We start from the raw sequence: 21,948 nt of genomic DNA, 5'->3' as shown, positions 1-21,948 counted from the left end.
AGTCTGAAAAAAACACTTTATGAAAAACCAAAAAGCCCAAAATCTTGACAGGTGCATGAAAAAAACTGTTTTTGCCTGCAGTGTCTCCCTTTAATGTTCTTTTTGTACTACAAAAATGGCCTGTAGATTAAACATTGTAACCATTGTAATTAGTTGTAACCGCTGTACACTGTGTTTCAGGGGGGTCATTCTCATTGGAAATAATAGCTATGGGCTGGAACCCATCCTGCATTCCAAAGCAAATGAACACCTCCTCTTCCTGTTGAAGGACAGTCAGTCAGAGCCTTTTGTATGTGGAGTGGCCAATGAAACGTCTTCCAGCGAGGAACACTCCCATGATGCTGACATGTCCATGTTATTACGGGTTGGAAAATCTTATTGGTCTTATTGTCTAACATATTTATGTTGTATAAACACATTTGACACTTTATTTAATCTACTAAATCCACAGAAAAAACGATCCCTACCTCAGACCAAATATGTAGAGTTGGTGTTAGTAGTGGACAACCTAAGGGTGAGTTTTAGCCATTAATACTCTGTGTTTTAGGAATAGTTTTTTCATTGTGTAGTTCTAAATGGTGTGTTTATCTGTTCACAGTTCGTCAGTAAGAACAAAGACAGAACTGCTGTGCGTAACGAGATGATCCAGTTGGCTAACTTGCTGGATACGGTAAGAATTTTAGTTACATATAAGGTTTTTGTTAAGATAAGCCCAACCCGAACCTCAGTCAATAGTGTGTTAAGACTGTTGTAATGTATGTCAGGGCAGTTTTTATCTTGATTGATGTTTATGGAATGATGTAATGAAATATTTGTGGCTGTTTTTCTGTTCACTCCAGTACTACAAAGAGATAAATATCAGGATAGCACTGATTGGCGTGACGATTTTTGAGCAGGAGAACCCTTTCAGTGTGGATGGAAGTCCTGGGGAGGTGTTGAAAAATTTTGTGCAGTGGAGAAAGACAGAACTGTTACCTAAACTTAGGCATGACGTGGGGCAGCTTGTTGTGTAAGTACTTCATCACATCCTGTACCTTAGTTAAATAGTTAAATAAAATATTTGTGCACTCTTGGGCAATGATTGTTTCCCATCTGCAATTAGTCAAATAAATCTCCACACAAAAATACATACAGATTTACTAGGCGTTTTACATGTAAAACTAATACATAGATGCAGCACAACTTTTAAGCATTTACAATTTCCACACGTGTGGTTATGGCTATACTTGAGAGCGTTTATGCTACAGAAGGTAATTGTGCAAGTCTGTCCCAGGTCTGGAAAATACCAAAGCTCAGTGATCTATGCAACACTAAATCCACTATAACAGTTCATCTGAATGGTACTTTTAGCTAAGCATATCACAGGCATTCATCATGTTTAGGAACTCATGTTCCTCAAAATCAAAAGTCAATATTAAAAAACATAATTTGGCAGTAATATGTGGTGTTGCACATTTTGTTGGTACAGAGATGAGTATAAGTATTATTTTGTAAAACAGTAATGAATCAAAATGTGTACATAAAAATCTTAAACTTTACTTGCATATATGTCCCATCAGGGAAATTTAAAGTTCTACACACACTTGCTGTCTTTACATCCACTCTATTCAGGCTAATCACGGCTGAATAAAGGAAATACAGTATCTCACAAAAGTGAGTACACCCCTCACATTTCAGCAACCATTTTAGTATACTATAGAAATTAAACTTGGATATATTTTGGAGTAGTCAATGGGCAGCTTGTATACCAGTATAGATTTACTGTCATTTAAAAAGAACTCAACATACAGCCATTATTGTCAAAATAGCTGGCAACAAAAGTGAGTACACCCTAAGTGATAACAGCAGTGTGTTGTTTAACCATGCAAAGCCACATGTCCTATTCCTCATGTTTATGTTTTTGTCTGCTTGACAGGAGCTTACAGAGTTCCTGTATCTTGAATTAGAGCAGTTATAATTAGGGGCTTTAAGTACAGTTCTCTCATACTGACCAATGGGTGTTCAACATGGCATCTCATGGCAAAGAACTCTGAGGATTTGAGAATTAGAATTGTTGCTCTCCACAAAGATGGCCAAGGTTATTAGAGGTACAGTTACACCCTGAAACCGAGTTACACTACTGTGGTCAGGGTCATACAGAGGTTTTGCAAGATGGGTTCCATTCGGAACAGGCCTTGCAAGGATCGATCAAAGAAGTTGAGCACTCGTTCTGTGCATCAGGTGCTGCCAGCATTGCTTTAAAGGTTGCAGAAGTAGAAGGTCAGCTTGTCAGTGTTCAGACCATATGCCGCACACTGCAACAAGTCAGTTAGCATAGGCGTAGTCCAAGAAGGAAGCCTCATCTGAAGCTAGCTCGCAAGAAAGCCCACAAATAGTTTGCTGAAGACAACCTGTCCAAGAGCATGAATTACTGTCTGATGGGACTAATGCTGCGTTCACACCGCCCCAAATGTCATCCGTCAGTTGCGGCAAGATTACATGTAAAGTCAATGGTTGAGTCCGTCAGAGGGTCTGCGGTGCGTTGTGTGCGTTGGATCCGTCAACTTTTCAAGAGTTACCTGCGTTTCAAGCGTCAACGCAGCAAACGCAATCAACGCAGAAGTTCAGCTAGCTGAACTTTTGACGGACTTGACGCACTTGACGCAGTGCGTCAACCAATCAGAGCGTCTCACTGTAGCGAGGTCACCACACGTATCTTGAATGTAGCCGTCTGCAATCGCAGAGAATTGTATGATCCGTCCTCGTTGTTGTATAAAGACAGGAATGTAAAGGAACTTGCTTGGATGAAGATTGCTGAAGAGATAGGGATGTCGGCTAAGTTATCAAATCTTTTCTCAACGTAATTATTTCCCATTTTGTTAGCTAGCGAAACATGGTCATGAGAAGATTCCAAAATGTCCAGTCCCTACTAGTTTACCATGGTTTATTTAGGGGAAGTGTGCAAAAAACTAGATGTGTTGGGAGCATTGCCTGACGTGTGCGGTGTGAACGCACCAAAAAGCAAGCGTTGCAAACTTCAACGTACATGCATCAAACTAGATGCGTTGGGAGCATTGCCTGACGTGTGCGGTGTGAACGCACCAAAAAGCAAGCGTTGCAAACTTCAACGTACATGCGTCAAACTAGATGCGTTGGGAGCGTTGCCTGACGTGTGCGGTGTGAACGCACCAAAAAGCAAGCGTTGCAAACTTCAACGTGCATGCGTCAAACTAGATGCGTTGGGAGCGTTGCCTGACGTGTGCGGTGTGAACGCACCAAAAAGCAAGCGTTGCAAACTTCAACGTGCATGCGTCAAACTAGATGCGTTGGGAGCGTTGCCTGACGTGTGCGGTGTGAACGCACCAAAAAGCAAGCGTTGCAAACTTCAACGTACATGCGTCAAACTAGATGCGTTGGGAGCGTTGCCTGACGTGTGCGGTGTGAACGCACCAAAAAGCAAGCGTTGCAAACTTCAACGTGCATGCGTCAAACTAGATGCGTTGGGAGCGTTGCCTGACGTGTGCGGTGTGAACGCACCAAAAAGCAAGCGTTGCAAACTTCAACGTACATGCGTCAAACTAGATGCGTTGGGAGCGTTGCCTGACGTGTGCGGTGTGAACGCACCAAAAAGCAAGCGTTGCAAACTTCAACGTGCATGCGTCAAACTAGATGCGTTGGGAGCGTTGCCTGACGTGTGCGGTGTGAACGCACCAAAAAGCAAGCGTTGCAAACTTCAACGTACATGCGTCAAACTAGATGCGTTGGGAGCGTTGCCTGACGTGTGCGGTGTGAACGCACCAAAAAGCAAGCGTTGCAAACTTCAACGTACATGCGTCAAACTAGATGCATTGGGAGCGTTGCCTGACGTGTGCGGTGTGAACGCACCAAAAAGCAAGCGTTGCAAACTTCAACGTACATGCGTCAAACTAGATGCGTTGGGAGCGTTGCCTGATGCAGACAAAGTGTGCGGTGTGAACGCACCATAAGATAAACTTGTTTGGCTCAAATGGTGTCCAACATGTGTGGCGATGCCCTAGTGAGGAGTACCAAGAAAATTGTGTCTTGCATGAGTGCTGCTGGTACTGGGGAGCTGCAGTTCATTGAGGGAAACATGGATTCCATTATGTACTCTACATTCTGAAGCAGAACATGATGCCTTCCCTCCAGAAACTAGGCTGAACGGCAGTATTCCAACATGATAACGATCCAAAAAAAAAAAAAAAACACCAAGATGACAGCTGAGGAAGCTGAAGGTGATGGGGTAGCCAAGTATACAGACCTGAACCCTATTAAACACCTGTGGGGCGTCCTCATACGTAAGGTGGAGAAGCATCATGTGTCTAACATCCAGCAGCTCCGTGAGTGGAAGAGGATCCCAGCAACAACCTGTGAAGCTCCTGTCAGTTCCATGCCCAGGAAGATTAAAGCAGTGCCAGATAACAATGGTGCTAACACAATATCTTGACAATATATGAACAAGTTCACTTAGGGTGTACTCACTTTTATTGCCAGCTATTTTGACAAAAATGGCTGTATGTTGAGGGGTGTACTCACTTTTGTGACTCACTTTTGTGACATACTGTACATCTTGCAAGTAAACAAGTGGTCAAGGACAAAGATCACAAATGTGGGTACTGGGAAAGGCTCTAGACGAATATGCGCACTGCCCTACTATAAAACAGTAAATGAAAACATTAAAGCAACTTTAACAATGCTGGAAGATCACATGACAACATGATGAATGTTGTATGTCCGGATTACATTCATACTACAGATAATCATACTTTAATAGAACATACTTTTATAACTTACAAAGTAAGTACTTATTTAGAGATTACATGGTTTTGGATGAAGCCAGGGTGGGAATAATTAGAGAATCCCAAAAGGGAAAAGGAAATAATAAATAGACAAGATTATGAGTCACACACATTATGAGTGTTCTTTATCTAGTTAGATATTTATCTTCACAGTTATCTTCTTGATATGAAAAAAATCCTTACTTTCTGAAATCTCCAAATTACATTTACAGTTGGAGAATGTAGTCTTTACCATTTTATTTAATTTGTCTTAGTCCTCAGAGATGACACCAGATGTCACTGATATCAGACCTGTGTGTGTTCTAACTTCTGAGTAACACAATCTATGTTTCTGTTTCTTAAAGAGGCCGAAAAGGATCGTACGACGGTGTTCTTGGCATGGCCTTCGTAGGGACTGTGTGCTCTGCGAACAACGGCGGAGGAATCAATGTGGTTAGAGCTTTTTTACTGCATCAGCCATTTTGACTGTAAAACTTATATAATCTGACTATTAGAATGCTTTTAAGTTTTCTAAAGCCTTCAGGCTGATGGTTTTCTGAAAGTGGTAATCTAAAACCTGCATATTTTATTAATGGAAAGGTGTGTTTGTGAACTAGTTGCCTCAAGGAAGAGAAGCAACAATTAACAATGTTAAAGTTAATTTTATGTTGTTAAGTGTTGTTTTAATTGTTTTAGTTGTCTGTGCAATAGATACATTTTGATGCATATAATAGATGCAGGAAATTAACTCTAATTTCATGTTCTCCTTTGCTTTTCACTATTATATCAACACAGTTTAGTAACAACGATCTGCAGTCATTCTCTACGGTGATTGCTCACGAACTGGGCCATAATCTAGGCATGAATCATGACGTCAGTGGTACCTGTACCTGTGAGGGGAGCTGCATTATGGCACCCACTGCTGGGTTAGTGGCTGTTGTTGTTTTGTAATATCTGTCATATATGCAACTATTGTGAACATAATCTAACATCTAAGCATTTTAAAAGGGATTATTCCTTAATATGCAAAATAGTTTTCTGATTTGAAACTGGTTTTGTAATTACACATTTCACTTTTTGGATGTTTTCCCAAATAATAATTAATAATAATGAACAATAAAACAACTAACATAATGTATAAAAATTAAGTACTTTAAATAATTGAATATAGTAAATCAATTTATTATAATATATTATAATAAATCATTTAATATAAAATAATTACATATAACAATATAAAGAAAATAATTGTTAAAATTGTGTTAAAAGTGAAGACTTATTAATTACATATTTCTGGCCTCACTGGCTATTATATAAAAAAAAAATTCCTGTAATTGCTCATCAAAATTTGAGTAACACTTTGGTTTAGGAACCAATTCTTACTATTAACTAGCTGCTTATTAGCATGCATATGTCTAGCATTTTGGCTGTTTATTAGTACTTGAAAACTTTATTTGATCCAACGTACAGCAAAAACAGTACGATTTAGAAATACGTGTACTATTTGAAATGTAAAATTTTTAAATGTAATTTATTCCTGTGATTTCAAAGCTGAATTTTTAGCATCATTACTCCAGTCACATGATCCTTCAGAAATCATTCCAGTATTCTGATTTGCTGCTCAAAAAACATTTATTATTATTATTATGTTAAAAACAGCTGAGTAGAATTTTTTTCAGGTTTCTTTGATGGATAGAAAGTTCAGAAGAAAAGCATTTATCTGAAACAGAATTTTTTGTAACATTATAAGTGTCTTTATCATCACTTTTGGTCAATTTAAAGCATCCTTGCTAAATAAAAGTATTAATTTTTTATAATTTTTTCCCCCTAAAAATTATAAATAAATAAATAACAATTATACTGACTCCAAGCTATTGAATGGTATAGTGTATAAATCTTACAAAATCTTTTTATTTCAGATAAATGCTGATCTTTGAATCTTTCTATCAAAGAATCCTGAAAAAAGTAGTCAACAGTTTTAAATATTGATAATAATAATAATTAATGTGTTCCTCAAGTTCCTTGCAGTATTTAAATGTTTTTTTTGGTTGAATATCCTGTTGGATTCAGAAATATATCTGATTATAAAAGTCAAATGGGTGTAGAACATTTCATGTTGACTTCAATCAGAGAAAACAGGAGGCTTGTACAAAAACTTTCCTGCAGTCCTTGATGTGTGTGATGCTGTGTGTGAACGCAGAGGAGCGACTAAATTCAGTGACTGCAGTGATAAAGCCTTTGAGAGGTTGATTCAAGGAGGTAGAGGGACGTGTTTGAGGAACCCGCCGTCTCAAGACAACGTCATGGCGGTGCCCAGATGTGGGAATGGCATTCTAGAGGGTGAAGAACAGTGTGACTGTGGCACACCGAAGGTATGTCATAGGCTTAATTTCCTGTTTAACGGTCAAAGCAGTCAAAGCTTCAGTTTTAAAGGAGTAGTTCTCTTTCAGAACAAAAATTTGCAGATAATGTACTCACTACCTTGTCATCCAAGATGTTCATGTCTTTCCTTCTTCAGTCGTAAGGTAGTTATGTTTTTTGAGGAAAACATTTCAGGATTTCTCTCCATAAAATGGACTTCTATGGTGCCCCCGAGTTTGAACTTCCAAAATGCAGCTTCAAAGGGCTAAACGATCCCAGCCGAGGAAAAAAAGTTCTTATCTTATCTTTTTTCAAATACTTGTCTTGTCTAGCTTGGCAAGATTAAAAAGTGTATAAGTTCTAAATGTTTTTAGAAAATAAAAGAACTTTCGCTAGATAAGACCTTTCTTCCTCGGCTGGAATCATTTAGAGCCCTTTGAAGCTGCATTTAAACTGCATTTTGACACACCATAGAAGTCCATTATATGGAGAGAGATCCTGAAATGTTTTCCTCAATAAACACCTTGAACATCAAGACATGAACATCTTGGATGACAAGGGGGTGAGTACATTATCTGTACATTTTTGCTCTGAAAGTGAACTAATCCTTTAATAAAAGCATTTAATTTAAACTCCAACTGTAGAAACTCCACTGAACATGTTTTGTTTCTCCAATTTTTTTTCCAATTTTTTTTTACATTACAGAAGATTGATTATATTATTTTGTGTGACCTGACTAGTTTTTGCCATTTATTCAACAGTTTGTTTTATGATCTGTGATAGATAGTTTAAAACCCAAGGAAGGTCAAAGACACTGTTAAATCCTATACAGTAAATAAAAAATAAACAAAAGTACAAATAAAATTGCTTTTCACTATTGTTGTACTGAATGTGATGTTGCTGTTGTGTTGCAGGAGTGCAATAATACGTGTTGTGATGCTGCTACATGCACCCTCACTAAGGGCTCGGCCTGTGCCACAGGAAGCTGCTGTGAAAACTGTCAGGTCAGACACATATACATTGATCTTTCCATTTAAATGAGAATATATTAAGCATTCTCCTGTATTATATAATGCAAATCATAATTACTCCAGACAAAGCCAAACATTAAAACAGTAGTTCACCCAAAAATGTAAATTTGCTGAAAATGTACTCCAACACATAGACGGGATTGTTTCTTCTTTAAAGCACATTTGGAGAAATTTAACATTACATCACTTTCTCAGCAATGGATTTTCTGCAGTGCCTGGATGCTGTCAAAATGAGATTGCAGACAGCTGATATAAACATCACAATAAAGCACGAGTACTTTTAAACTCTTTCTTCTGGCCAAAATAAGCCAATTGAAAAAGGTAATCTCTTGTTGTCCTCCCATATTAAAATCCACCAACGCATTTGTTTAGAAGAACTATATTAAGACTGTTTCCTTATGTAAACAGTGCTTGAGCTACATATATTTCTCACCTGATTTACACCATACCGCTTTTTCACTGAAGAAAACATATTATGGATAGAGGATTTGTATTTTAGCCAGAAGCAATGGTTTGTCAAGTTTAAAATATCTTAATTAATTTCTTACAAACGCACAGATTTTGCTTCCCAAGATGTTAATTGATGTACTGGAGTGGTGTGGATTACTTGTGGATTATTGTGATGTTTTTATCAGTTGTTTGGACTTCTGATGGCACCCATTCACTGCAGAGGATCCATAATTTCCCCTAATGTGTTCTGATGAAGAAACAAACTCATCTACATCTTCATTTTTGGAACTATTCATCTTTGAACTATTCCTTTTAACCCTGATTAAGAAAAAAAGTTATTTATTTGGCCTCTGTTGTTGTCCTGAACAAATAGCTTGACATCCTTGGAATAAGGTATATGCAAATAAATATACAAAACTTTATTGAGGTTTATTTTTAAAGTATACCTCCACTTCCAGAATAAAAATTTCCTGATAATTTACTCACCCCCTTGTCATCCAATATATTCATGCCTTTCTTTCTTCAGTCGCAAAGAAATACTTTTTTTTTGAGGAACACATTCCAGGATTTTTCACCATATCCTGGAATGTATCGCATTGTCCATCGCATTAATCGTTGACTCTGCAATGAATGAAGAAATGTCAAGGGACTGTGATCCGAAAAAATGACAACTGGGGACTAGGGTTGCACGGTATACCGGTACTACGGTAGTATCGCGATACTAAAACTTAAAAATACCCGCGGTGCCATTGCATTTTTGAAACGGTAGTACCGTAAGATACGTTGTATGCACGGCAGGAACACTGTTGAAAACGTTCATTTGAACATGCACGCCAGAAGAAACATTACAACTTGATTGACAAAATGTCCTTCTGTTGTGCTTTGTGTAGTACAGGCTGTGTAATTCAGTGTTTCCCAAGGCTTCAGTTCAGTTTGAAATGAGAAGGTGCACCCGCACGTCGTTGTTCCCGCTGCAGTTTCAGAAGAGAGGGTCTGATATTCAGGCCGTCCAATGCTATTTAAAAAATAGCAGCTCAAAAATCACTTATTAAACATCAAAATGTTTTACAAGAAAGTATTTTCGTATTTTTATTAATTTGCCCACTTTTAGAACAAGTGTAATAATTCGTTTCTGGAAGCATCTTTGCGATCACGAATGCAATTCCATTCGTGGCTTTGCACTTGGTTCTTATCAATCATTATATATATATATAACAACATATAATATTATAAATGAATACGTTTTAATATCGAAGCTGCTAAATTACAAATTTCAAGATATGCAAGCAAAAATGCTCCTGCAGTTCAGCAATATGACACGAAAAAGATGTTTTAGTTTCGTTTCTGTGTTCGAATCCGAATCCGTGTTGGTTTGGGCGAATCACTGATTCACTAGCCATTCAGAAAACAGTCATTTGATTCACTCCTGAATGATTCAGCTGTTTTGAAAGAATCGTTTGAATGACTCAGTGATTCAATCATGAACACTGCTGCCACCTGCTGGATGTTTTAAGTTTCCCATCACATTACATTATTTTCAAACATATTTCTATATTCAGAGTTTTGTATTTAAAACATTAAACTTATAACATTACTTATGCAATTATACAGTGTACATGTATAGACACCACATCTAAATGTCACTCCATGCAGCTTTTGTTTTGTGCAGTGCTACGATGAGTATCATTTACATGATTTCATGGATAACAATAGCCAGTCATTCATTCACATTAATGAAGTATTCAGAGAAAAATCTTGTCTGTTTTCATTTACATTTTTATTTTATTTATGAAATTTAGATTCATTTTGTAGAATTGAATTTTAAACGAACAGAATACTGCATGGTATCGTGATACTACTTGGTATCATGATACTTCAGCTGGTATAGTATCGTAAGTCATTTTTATGGTATCGTGACAACCCTACTGGGGACCCTCCCCCACATATACATCAATATGTTGAAGTGCCCAAATAAGTGCCAGAGTTTCCTTCTCAATAACAGAATAGTTCAACTGATATGAATTAAATTTGCGTGAGAAATAACTAATAACTAATTGGGTGACTAAGACCATCAGAATGAGTCTGGAGTAAAACCACTCCGGCTCCCACGTGACTTGCGTCAACTTGAATCTTGAAAGGAAGGCCACTTTGGGGCGCTGCTAACACAGGAGCAGCAGTCAACAACAACTTCACATTCTCAAAGGCTTTTTGACAATATGGGGTCCACTCAAACTTAGCAGAGTTCTTTAAAAGATTAGTCAGGGGACAAATGACCGATGAAAAATTGGGGCAAAACCCACGATAGTAACTGGCCATTCCAATAAACCGCATGAGCTCTTTTTTTAGTACAAGGCGTAGGGAAATTCTCGATCGCGGTCACTTTAGCACGCAAAGGGCGCACCATACCCATAGTGGACTGCAATGGTGCTCAAGATTGAAGGTTAAAATGCAGTTTCAATGCAGCTTCAAAGGGCTGTAACCAATCCCAGTCGAGAAATATAGGTCTTATCTAGCAAAACAATCGGTCATTTTCTTTAAAAAAAGTAATATTACTCACTTTTTATTATATATTTTTTAACCACAAATGCTCATCTTGTCTAGCTCTGCGATGTACAGTTTAATCTTCTTTGCATGTTCACTTTGTCAACACTGGGTTGGTACTTTTGCGGCGATGTAGGGTGATTTTAAAGTTGGAGGAGAAAATGAGATGGCAGTTTTTCAACATACCCAATCTGTATTGAACCAGAGTGCACAGAGTATGCATGCGCATTGCAGAGCTAGACAAGACGAGCATTTGAGGTTAAAAAGTATGTAAAATGCTATTTTTAAAAAGAAAATAACCAATCGTTTCGCTAGATAAGACCATTATTCTTGGCTGGGATCATGTAGAGCCCTTTGAAGTGTGCATCGAAACTGCATTTTCAACCTTCAATTTGTTGAGCACCATTGACGTCCACTATATAGAGAAAAATCCTGTAATGTTTCTCAAAAAACGTAATTTCTTGCGAAAAAAAGATATGACCATCTTGACATGAAGGGTGAGTAAATTATCCGGAAATTTTTATTTTGGAAATGGAGTAATCCTTTAAAACAAGTGAAACTGATAAGGTGAAAAGATAAAGGACATTTGTAATGGTGTAACACTGGTTACTGTGAACAGATCCATGTGGCCGGCACACCCTGCAGACCGTCCGTCAACCAATGTGATCTGCCGGAGTTCTGCGGTGGAACGTCTCCAATCTGCCCGGCTGATTTCTACATGATGGACGGCCTCCCATGTGCCAGTAACACAGCCTTCTGCTTTGATGGCCGTTGCCAGACATTTGACTACCAGTGCAAACTTCTTTTTGGCTCAAGTACTTCTCATTGTTCTCATTTTTATCTCTATATACTGGGTGATCATAGGTCACTTTTCTGTCTGTCAAAATTCAAATGACATGCTGTATTTTCAGATTTTATACAAAGCTTGTTTTGTATGGTTGAATTCATGTGTTTTTCTCTGTATCTCGGCTATTCAGAGGCGACTAAAGCAGATGATAAGTGCTTTAGTTATGTTAACACTTTGGGCACTGAGTTTGGGAACTGTGGACTCTCTGGGTCTAAGCCAAAACCTTGTGACGTGAAGTGAGTACTTGATTTAATTTTCATCAGTCAAAGCATGCATGTTTTACTTCATTCAAAAATATGATGTTATATATGTGTAGTGCATTGCAAAAGTATTCATACCCCTGCATTTTTTTCACATGTTGTTATGTTGCTGCCTTACGGAAAACTGCTTTAAACCAAAATCGGTAACACTTTATAATAACTATCCATTATAACTAGTTAATAGACCATTAATAAACAGTTAGTTAATGAGTTATAAATGACTTGTTAAATAACAGTTAATAGTTTGTTATATATTTATAACTGTGCCTTATAGATAGTCAATAGATAACTTACAAGCTGTTAGTTAACAAGTTATAAATGACTTGTTAACTGTATTTTAATGATTTATAACTATACCTAATAAATTAGTAATGGATCATGAACAAACTGTTAGTAAATTACTTACTAAAGACTTGTTAAGTATCAGTTAATAGTTTATATATGTTATTGGGACGTTATTCTAAAGTTGCAACTATTCTTCATTTATTAACTGTTAGTAAATGAGGAATAGTTGCAACTTTAGAATAACGTCCCAATAACATACATAAGCTAATAACTAACACTTAATATATTAACTCACACTTTACAGATCAGTTGTTCATAGTTTGTTAACCATCTACTAATACCAGTGAAACTTAGTGGAACAGCAAATGGATGGAACAAGTTCAAGCTACAGAAATTCAAGACTGTTTGCTATATTTTCATTAAAGATGTTTGATCAGGATAAAGTGCCCAAACCTCATGGGTTTGTATTGTGTTGTATACTGCTGTTTTGCCATGTGATGGCTCAATATGTGTGTTTCTATACATTAAACACAATGTTCAACATTTCATCTGTGGAGTTTCTTTGGTAAAATACAGTACACTGAAAAGCCTATGGGTGGAACAAGGTTGAGGTACAAACATTTTATATTTTAAATATCACATCAAATTTCTGTAGCTTGAACTTGTTCCATCCATTTGCTGTTCCACTAAGTTTCACTGGTATTAGTAGATAGTTAACAAACTATGAACAACTGATCTGTAAAGTGTGAGTTAATATATTAGTTAAGTGTTAGTTATTAGCTTATGTATGTTATTGGGACGTTATTCTAAAGTTGCAACTATTCCTCATTTACTAACAGTTAATAAATGAAGAATAGTTGCAACTTTAGAATAACGTCCCAATAACATATATAAACTATTAACTGATGCTTAACAAGTCTTTAGTAAGTAATTTACTAACAGCTTGTTCATGATCTATTACTAATTTATTAGGTATAGTTATAAATCATTAAAATACAGTTAACAAGTCATTTATAACTTGTTAACTAACAGCTTGTAAGTTATCTATTGACTCTCTATAAGGCACAGTTATAAATAATTAGCAAACTATAAACTGTTATTTAACAAGTCATTTATAACTAATTAACTAACTGTTTATTAATGGTCTATTAACTAGTTATAACAGATAGTTATAAATAATTAACAAACTATGAACTGTTATTTAACAAGTCATTTATAACCCATTAACTAACAATTTATTAATGGTCTATTAACTAGTTATAACGGATAGTTATTATAAAGTGTTACCAAAAAATCACATCAATCTACACTCCGTACACCATAATGGCAAAGCAAAAAAACATTTGCAAGTGTATTAAAAAAAAAAAAAATTTTAATTGTATAGGTATTCATACTCTTGCTTGTAGATGTTTCTACACTTTGAGTGAAGTTAACCTGTGGCAAATTAATTGAATGGGTATGATTTGGAAAGGCACACATGTCTTAATAAAAGGTCTAACAGCTAAAAAAAAACATATCAGAGCAAAAACCAAGCTGTAAGGTAAAAAAAAAAACTGCCTGTAGAGCTCAGAAACAGGATTGCATCAAGCCAGAGATCTAGGGAAGAGTTCAGAAAAAATAAAAAACTCTGCTGCATTGAAGGTTCAAAGGACTCTTCATAGAGCTAACCTCCTGGCCAAACTGAGCAATTGATGGAGAAGAGGTTTGGTTAGAGTGGTGACCAAGATCCTGATGGTCATTCTAGTTGGGCTCCATGATCATGTGAAGATAGGAGAAGCTTACAGAAGAACAAACATCACTGCAACGCTCCACTGATCTTTAAGGCAGTGTAGCAAGACTCAATCCTCTGCTCAGTGACACATAAAAAGACTAGAATTTGCAAAAGAGCACCTCAGGGACCCTCAGACTGTGAGAAACAATATTTTCTGGTCTAATGAACCTCAGTTCTGAGCATAATGTATGAAAGAAACCAGGCACTGCTCATCATCTAGAGAGTACTATCCCAAAAGTGAAGTGTGGTGGTAGCAGCCTCATGCTGTGGGGCTGTTTTTTAGTGGCAGCGACTGAGGGACTCATCAGAGTAAAAGGAAAGCTTAATACAGCAAAATATAGAGATAGTCTTAATGAAAATCCAGTCCAGAGCATTCAGAACCTTAGACTGGACAGGTTCACGTTCCAACAGAACAATGACCCTAAGCACACAGCAAGAGTGGCTTACAGACAACTCTGTGAATGTCCTTGAGTGGCCCAGTCAGAGTCTGGGCTTGACCCTAACCAAACATTTCTGGAGTAACCTGAAAATGTGTGTCTATCCCCCATCCAACCTGACAGAGCTTGAGAGGTGAAGAGATTTGGAGAAGAATGGCAGATTATTGCTTCTAATAAAAAAACCAGTAGTGTTTTGATGAAATGTTTAAAGTTGCTTAACTTTTGATAGTTTAGAATTGTTATTATATAGTTATTTTTATTAATGAATGTGAAATTAGGAAGACGTGGTTTGCAACATGTTGTTAAACAGCTGAGTGAGTTTTACATTTCCTGTCTTTACAGAAATGCTATGTGTGGAAAAGTGCTATGTGAATTCGACAGCAACCACCCACCGCTAGGAGCATCAGTCAGCGTAATAAAAATAGAGGAAGAGAAAATCACCTGCAGGAGCGCTGACTTCGGTATGGGCCCGGATGTGACAGATCCAGCCTATGTAAAAACTGGCTCAGTCTGCGCTCCTGGAAAGGTTAGAATGGAGAAAACATATAATTTGTTTTGTAGGCTTATTGTCTAGCCTTTAAATTTTTGAAACCTGTATTGGAACATTTCATACCCTAATCATATAAACAGACAAATAGTTTGAATGAAAGTAACTAGTTAGTTTGAATGACTACAGCACAGAGTTGTGATTTTAAATGGACTCTTGACCTCTGAATATGTACCATTTAGAGTTTGATTCTCTTATTTTATTATAATCTATAACCTTTAAACAAAGTTGAGTCCTGATTTTCTCTCTCTCTTAGTTGTGTTTGGACTTTACATGTTTGAATTCATCAGTTCTGGATCAGAGTAATAGATGTGATGCCAAGAGAGACTGCAACAGTAATGGAGTAAGTAACTAACTACAGTACATTTTTTAAATCCATGATTCATCGTGCAGGTTAATCCTTATATTACATTTTATTCTCATTTAATTTCAACCCCATCCATCTACTCCATCAAACCACTTTTACGAAATAACCAATTCATCAATGCTAATTGGTTTTCAATGGTGTGGTTTTCTCATAGGTGTGTAATGATCAGTTCCATTGTCATTGTAATAATGGCTGGGGTCCACCCTACTGTGACAAATCTGGCAGAGGAGGAAGTATCGACAGCGGCCCTGCACAGATTGGTAAAAGCACATTCATTCTGTATCACTCCCTAAATAAACAAAACACATGCCAGCATGTTTTTAATGGTTATATTATCCTTTTGAAACTCTTTCCTCATAGATTACTCCCTGAGAGATGGACTCTTGATCTTCTTTCTACTCGTGGTGCCAATTTTGGTGGTCATAATCATCATTTTGCTCTACGTGTTCAGAAGAGGCAGTTTCAACCGCTGTGTAAAGCGCCGTCCTTCCAAAAGCCAAAGGTCAATCAATCATCATGCTATTTCTTTTCATTCCATTTCAGTCTTGGAACTTATGTCTTATGTTCAATTTTTGATGTTTTAATATTGGTTATTACTGCTTTACATGCACATCAGTATTCTAATATTAATCAGAATATTCGGAGTATCCTGTTTACAACATTATTCTGATTCCTTAAATTCCAGTTTAAATTCTAAAAGAATTGTGGTTTCTAAACTTTCATTTGTGTATTTAACAGAGAGAGATACTTTTAATAGAAAAGCACCTCTAACATTTTAACAAAGCAGGACTAAAAGAAAACATTTCAACTCGCAATGTTAGGAAATAAAAGAAACATTCTATTTCTGTAGTGACAAGAAGACATTTTTCAAATAGAATTATTAAAACTAACATGAACAATTTTTTTAACAAATGTTTGCATTTCATGGCAGTGTTGTTGAGCATTTTTGAAGATGAAAAGTGTTAGTTCTATTTAAAAAGTGATAAAACCAATAACGATAGCATTAATTATTTGTATGCTTTGGCCTGTTTTAGCACCGAACCCTCAAAAGAAATATAGAAAATCAGGTTATGGCACAGGCATGGCCACAAAACAGTGCTGAATAAATTGCAAGTTTTGGTACAGTATGTGCTGAATGTACCCAGAAAATAGCTAAAAGAGAGCGAGCAGTAACATTTTTTAGATTAGCAACCCACGGTTAAAAATTTCTAGTGTTGTAATGACTAGAAAACATACGCATTATCATTTACCAGAGCTTTCCGTGGGAAGGGTTATAACGTCATGCTTATTGCGTCAGACTGGAACATTCTGTACCAAGAATGATTCAATCAGATGCATATGAGAGGCGTGTTCATGACTGACTTCATTTATATGCACCTAGCATGAGTTCCAGGTTTTGATGGATTGCAAATGGTATGTGAAGAAGGTGCAGGTTGAAATATTGCAACACGATTGGTGAAATTTAACCTGAAACTGAAAGTTCATGTTTGAAATGAGATATTATTTTCAATATTTTGTTTAATATTTTACAACAGGTCAAAAAGTGCTGCAAGTGGTCCATCAAATGTCCAGGCAAACGGCAATGCAGCAAGAGCGTCCACCCCACAGTCAATGGCAGAGGTTCAAACCACTGTTATTTTATTATCGTTGATGTCTTATTATAGCTTTTGTTAATATTTTCAATATATCTTCTTTTTCACTTTAATTTTAAAGTTTTAGTAATTGTTTTGTCGTTTTTATTAGTTTTCATTATTGTTAAATTTGCCTATATAATAGTTATTTTTATTTATTAGTTTTAGTTAAAATGAGACTTATTGGTATTTTACTTTATTTCAGTTAATGGATTAGTTCACTTCCAGAATAAAAATGTCCTGATAATTAACTCAACCCAATGTCATCCAAGATGTTCATGTCTTTCTTTTGAAAAGAAATTAAGGTTTTTAAAGAAAACAGTCCAGGATTTTACTTCATTAACAGCTTGAAGGTCCAAACTGCAGTTTCAATGCAGCTTCAAAGGGCTCTACACGATCCCAGCTGAGGAATAAGAGTGTTATCTAGCGAAACGATCTGTCATTTTCTAAAAAAAATCAAAATAAAAATACTTTTTAACCACAAATGCTTGTCTTGCACTAGCTGCGATGTGCATCTTCATGCTAGGACTGCCCTCGACTAAAGATTTTTTTTTAAGTCAACTAGTAGTCGTTCATTATAAGCGTTAGTCGACTATTAGTGACTATTTTTTAGTGCAGCTAATAAAATTTTGGTCGACCAAGCCTCTTCATGTTGACTAATGGTTAGCCTACTATACTGCCCTCCAAAGGCAAAGCGCAGTAACTACACATTTGGTCAAAATTGAGTTAAGGCTTAAAATGGACTTTGTGACAACTGTTTTGTCTTGTGGCAAAGTCTTCTGGTTAAATTGTGTCCCGTTTCAGAGATGAGAGATGAGAGTTTCAACATGTTTGACTAGCTGGTGTAAAAACTTTAAAGGCATTTTTCTCAGTTTCAGTTTTGGCGTAGTTACTGCACTTTGCCTTTGGAATGCAGTATAGGGCTGTGCAATTAATTTTGGCTTCAAACGATCATTAAAATACAGTAATCGAGATGAAACGACTATTGCGCCCCCTTCCGCCCCAAATCAGCAAAATGTAACGTGACTTTAATAAAACGGGACGTGCTTGATTTATTGTTTCTTTGATGTTGTGTTTTTAAAAGCAAGAAAGAGAACTTGTGCTGTTCTGTGTATGCTCTCAGAACACGGACATGTAAAGTTTCTTATAGCTCGAGGTGCGCGCCTAAATAGACAAATACACGCAAAAAATTTCAAAATGAGGCGCTTGGTGATTATTCATGTAAACCCTCATCAGTTATGTCTTAAATGATCATAAACATTTGAGAATAAAAAAATATGTGTGTAACAGTATCCGTGTGGCTCTTAAAGCGGCAACAAATAATATTCCTTCTGCCATCTCTGTGCTTAATATTAATAAAACATAAAAATACAAAGAGAAAAATCACTCACTGCTCTTGAATGAAGGACCTTTGTAGATTTAATAAGAAACAAAGCATGTTTAATAATTACAGTGACAACGCTGTTTTATTTTACATTTAAATAATTACATTCAATTTCTGTAGCAGGCTGTGAGACTACTTTAGACTTGCATAAATGTATCCAGTATTTTATTTTTTCCCAAAAAAAGCACTGTTTTTTTGTTTTTCATTTGTATCTTTTTTTCTGTTGTATTGCTATCTCTAAATGAATCACTAATATAACATTTTGGACCCAGTCATAATCGTGTTAAATAATCGTGATTACAATATTGACCAAAATAATTGTGATTATGATTATCAAGCAGCCCTAGTCTACTATTAGAGGCAGCCCTACTTTTACATTAGAAAAGCCACGCACGGTTTAAAAATATAAGGTAGGGCAAAAAACTTCAAATTTGTTCGACATTGTTGTTTTACCTTTTTTGTAAGGGCTTTCACGTACCCTTTGTAAACACTGGGTCGGTACTTATGCCTACATCCTGCGTGACCTTTCCCACGTGACTATGTAATGCGTGAAGTCAAGCATTTGTAGTTACATTTTTTGAAAAGTGGATGATAGATACGAACATTATTCCTCATCTGGGAGCTTGTAGAGCTTTAGAGAAGCTGCACTGAAAGGACCTTCAACCTGTTGGGCACCATTGAAGTCCACTATACGGAGAAAAATCCTGGAATGTTTTTTTTTTTCAAAAACCTCAATTTCTTTTTAACTGAAGAAAGAAAAACATGAACATCTTGGATGACTTAGGGTTAGTAAATTATCAGGAATTTTTTATTCTGGAAGTGAACTAAGTTCATTTTATTAGTTTTTATGGTTTAAGTTTCAGTTAATGATAAGTACTCTGGTTTAAGCAACAATTCAGCATTTCATGATGCTAATATTAGAAACAGGGCTACAAATATACAGAATTTTTTCTATGCTTTTTGTGTGTAAAGATATTTGTCTTTACAAATGTGTAAAGTAAACCTGAATTTGGCATTTTTAAAGGTTTAGAGGTAAGTCAACTTCTGTTGATCATCTTTATAATAACTTTGCCCACTTCATTTATTTCTTTCAGCCACCTAGACCAGCACAACCAGTGGATACCTCAGTAACTCAAATAAGGTAATGGCACTAGAAATATTAAACCCAGCCTAAGTTTTCTTTGCTCTCTATTGATTTATTGGTGGTGTTTGCCAAGGCAAACAACATACCCCTAACATTAAAGTCCCTATGAAATTTAAAGCACAGCTTTTTAAACTACACATTATAACCATTGCTGGGTTGTGATGTAAACAGATTGCTACTTAGGTCAAAAAGTACATAAATTAAAAAAGATGATCGTTTGACTAGATAAGACCCTTATTCAGCGGTGACAAGAAGAGAACATTTATAGGCATTTATACGTCAACTCAACCAGAGGTCCCCGGTTCAATTTTTGATTTTGCTGATATTTTTCTGAAAAATATAGACATGTATAGTGATGAAAGCCAAAATATTAAATGTCATGAATGAATATTTATTAAGTAATCCACTATTTTGTAGAATTTATAAATATAAATTATGAATAAATTAAATTAAATATAATTTAGAGCCAAATTACAAGGGGATAAAAATGACTTCAGAATGATCACAGCATCATTATTATATTTTTACACAGTGATTGGTGTGTCTGTTAGTGAAATCAGATGACTTTAGCAATCTTTGTTGCATTATGTGCCAGTGGTGACCATTCAAATATGGGTAAAAGCAAATATCAAGTTTTTCTACAAAGTTTGCATGCCTGTAACTCAAGAAGTATTGAAGATATCGTAATGACCTTTTAGATGTTAAGTCTTAACAAACTTTCCCTTTTTGCATCTTAATTTTTAAGACCCTATTTGGTTCAGTTCCAAAGATACTGGAATTTCAATATGGTTAAATCACTAAATTGTACATATTTTTAGTGGTCAAAAACCAAACATGGGTCATTTTGCAAAAATTTGACACTACCTTTCTTTTAAAGAGGAATGTCTAAAGAACAAATAATGTTAAAGTAGAGATGCATCTCATTTCCTTTTGTTTTAAAAACAAATGCATTGAATATACCCGAGTGCCATAAATATTGTATTTCCAAAATTTGCGTGCCTACACCTCAAGAAGTATTAAAGAGATTGCAATATGATTTTAGATTCTAGATTCTTCTAAACTTTTCTTTTAGAATCTTTATTTCCAGGGCCCTATATTATTCAGTCCCAGAGATATGGGGATCTCCATTTTCAGATTGTCAAATATTACCCATTTTGAATGGTTGAAAACCAAATGTTGGTCACGTTGTATACAGCTGATACTTATTGTATTTAAAGTAGAATGCCTGAAGAATAAGTAAAGTAGAAAATGCGTCATGTGTTTTCTTTTCATAATCTGTCTTTGATATTTCACTGGAGTACAACTGACCTGCTTCTCAACCTTACAGACAAGGGCCAGGAGTCCCCAGACCAATCCCACCCAGGCAGACTCAAGTACCAGTATGAAGAAGGCGTGATGTTGCACAGTTTTTGCTTTTTGTATTATATTTTTACTTGACCCAATTTTTCAAAGAATACTATAGAAAACATCTTATTACTCAGATTTGTCATCACCTTTTCTATCATTTAAAACAGATGAAGGACCAATACTGTTCTGAACTGGTCAGGAAACAGTATATGCTGCTTATAATTTAATAAGAATTTAAAAAATGTTTACAGAGATTTAATACTTGTTGTTGTTAATATTTATTGCGTTTCTGGAAAGAATTAATTTCCCATAGATTAAGATGCACCGTAATCCTGAGTTCAGTGCAGGGATTCATCAAGGACAGCAAACTATATATTAGAAAATGTTGCCTATTTAGTAACATTCAGTAGGGTTCACTGGCTTTTTTCAATGTACCATTCTGTTCGTAAAGTAGCTTTTTAATACAATTATTTTGATCAAAATTGTGAAATTTGTAATTTTACCCACAAAATCTTTATTTTATATGTACTATGAATGTCAAAATGACAATAATAAAGTATGTTCTGTATTTAAATCTCTTGCTTGGGTCTCACTTATACCTCAATAAATTCCTTTACCTCTTTTTATATTATATTTCTGCAGCACTACCTGGTCGTACTTGTTTCTTTTTTATTTTTTAATTGATTTATTAATTTCTGTAGTTCATAGATCTTTAAAAATAATACTGTACATTCAACCGTAATTGACCACATTTATATTTCGTATTATTA

General features: G+C 35.8%; 1 protein-coding gene across 1 annotated transcript in view; it reads left to right on the top strand.

Annotated features, from left to right (window-relative positions):
* Positions 1-21,752, top strand: part of adam9b (ADAM metallopeptidase domain 9b) — a 28,645-nt gene extending 6,893 nt beyond the window's left edge. Inside the window, exons 6-22 of the mRNA XM_073828607.1 lie at positions 181-364; positions 452-514; positions 599-670; positions 840-1,009; positions 5,141-5,228; positions 5,571-5,701; positions 6,976-7,147; positions 8,051-8,140; positions 11,778-11,973; positions 12,136-12,241; positions 15,101-15,284; positions 15,562-15,648; positions 15,827-15,932; positions 16,033-16,174; positions 17,208-17,292; positions 19,782-19,828; positions 21,159-21,752. Coding sequence (XP_073684708.1) covers positions 181-364; positions 452-514; positions 599-670; positions 840-1,009; positions 5,141-5,228; positions 5,571-5,701; positions 6,976-7,147; positions 8,051-8,140; positions 11,778-11,973; positions 12,136-12,241; positions 15,101-15,284; positions 15,562-15,648; positions 15,827-15,932; positions 16,033-16,174; positions 17,208-17,292; positions 19,782-19,828; positions 21,159-21,216 — 1,981 coding nt within the window. The 3' untranslated portion in view covers positions 21,217-21,752. The remainder of the gene's footprint in view (positions 1-180; positions 365-451; positions 515-598; positions 671-839; positions 1,010-5,140; positions 5,229-5,570; positions 5,702-6,975; positions 7,148-8,050; positions 8,141-11,777; positions 11,974-12,135; positions 12,242-15,100; positions 15,285-15,561; positions 15,649-15,826; positions 15,933-16,032; positions 16,175-17,207; positions 17,293-19,781; positions 19,829-21,158) is intronic.
* Positions 21,753-21,948: the final 196 nt, after the last annotated feature.

The sequence above is a fragment of the Garra rufa genome, chromosome 22 (assembly GCF_049309525.1).
Source record: "Garra rufa chromosome 22, GarRuf1.0, whole genome shotgun sequence".
Classification (NCBI taxonomy): Eukaryota; Metazoa; Chordata; class Actinopteri; order Cypriniformes; family Cyprinidae; genus Garra; species Garra rufa.
Note: the sequence above shows the minus strand (reverse complement) of the source record. Positions and strands in the feature narration are given on the sequence as shown.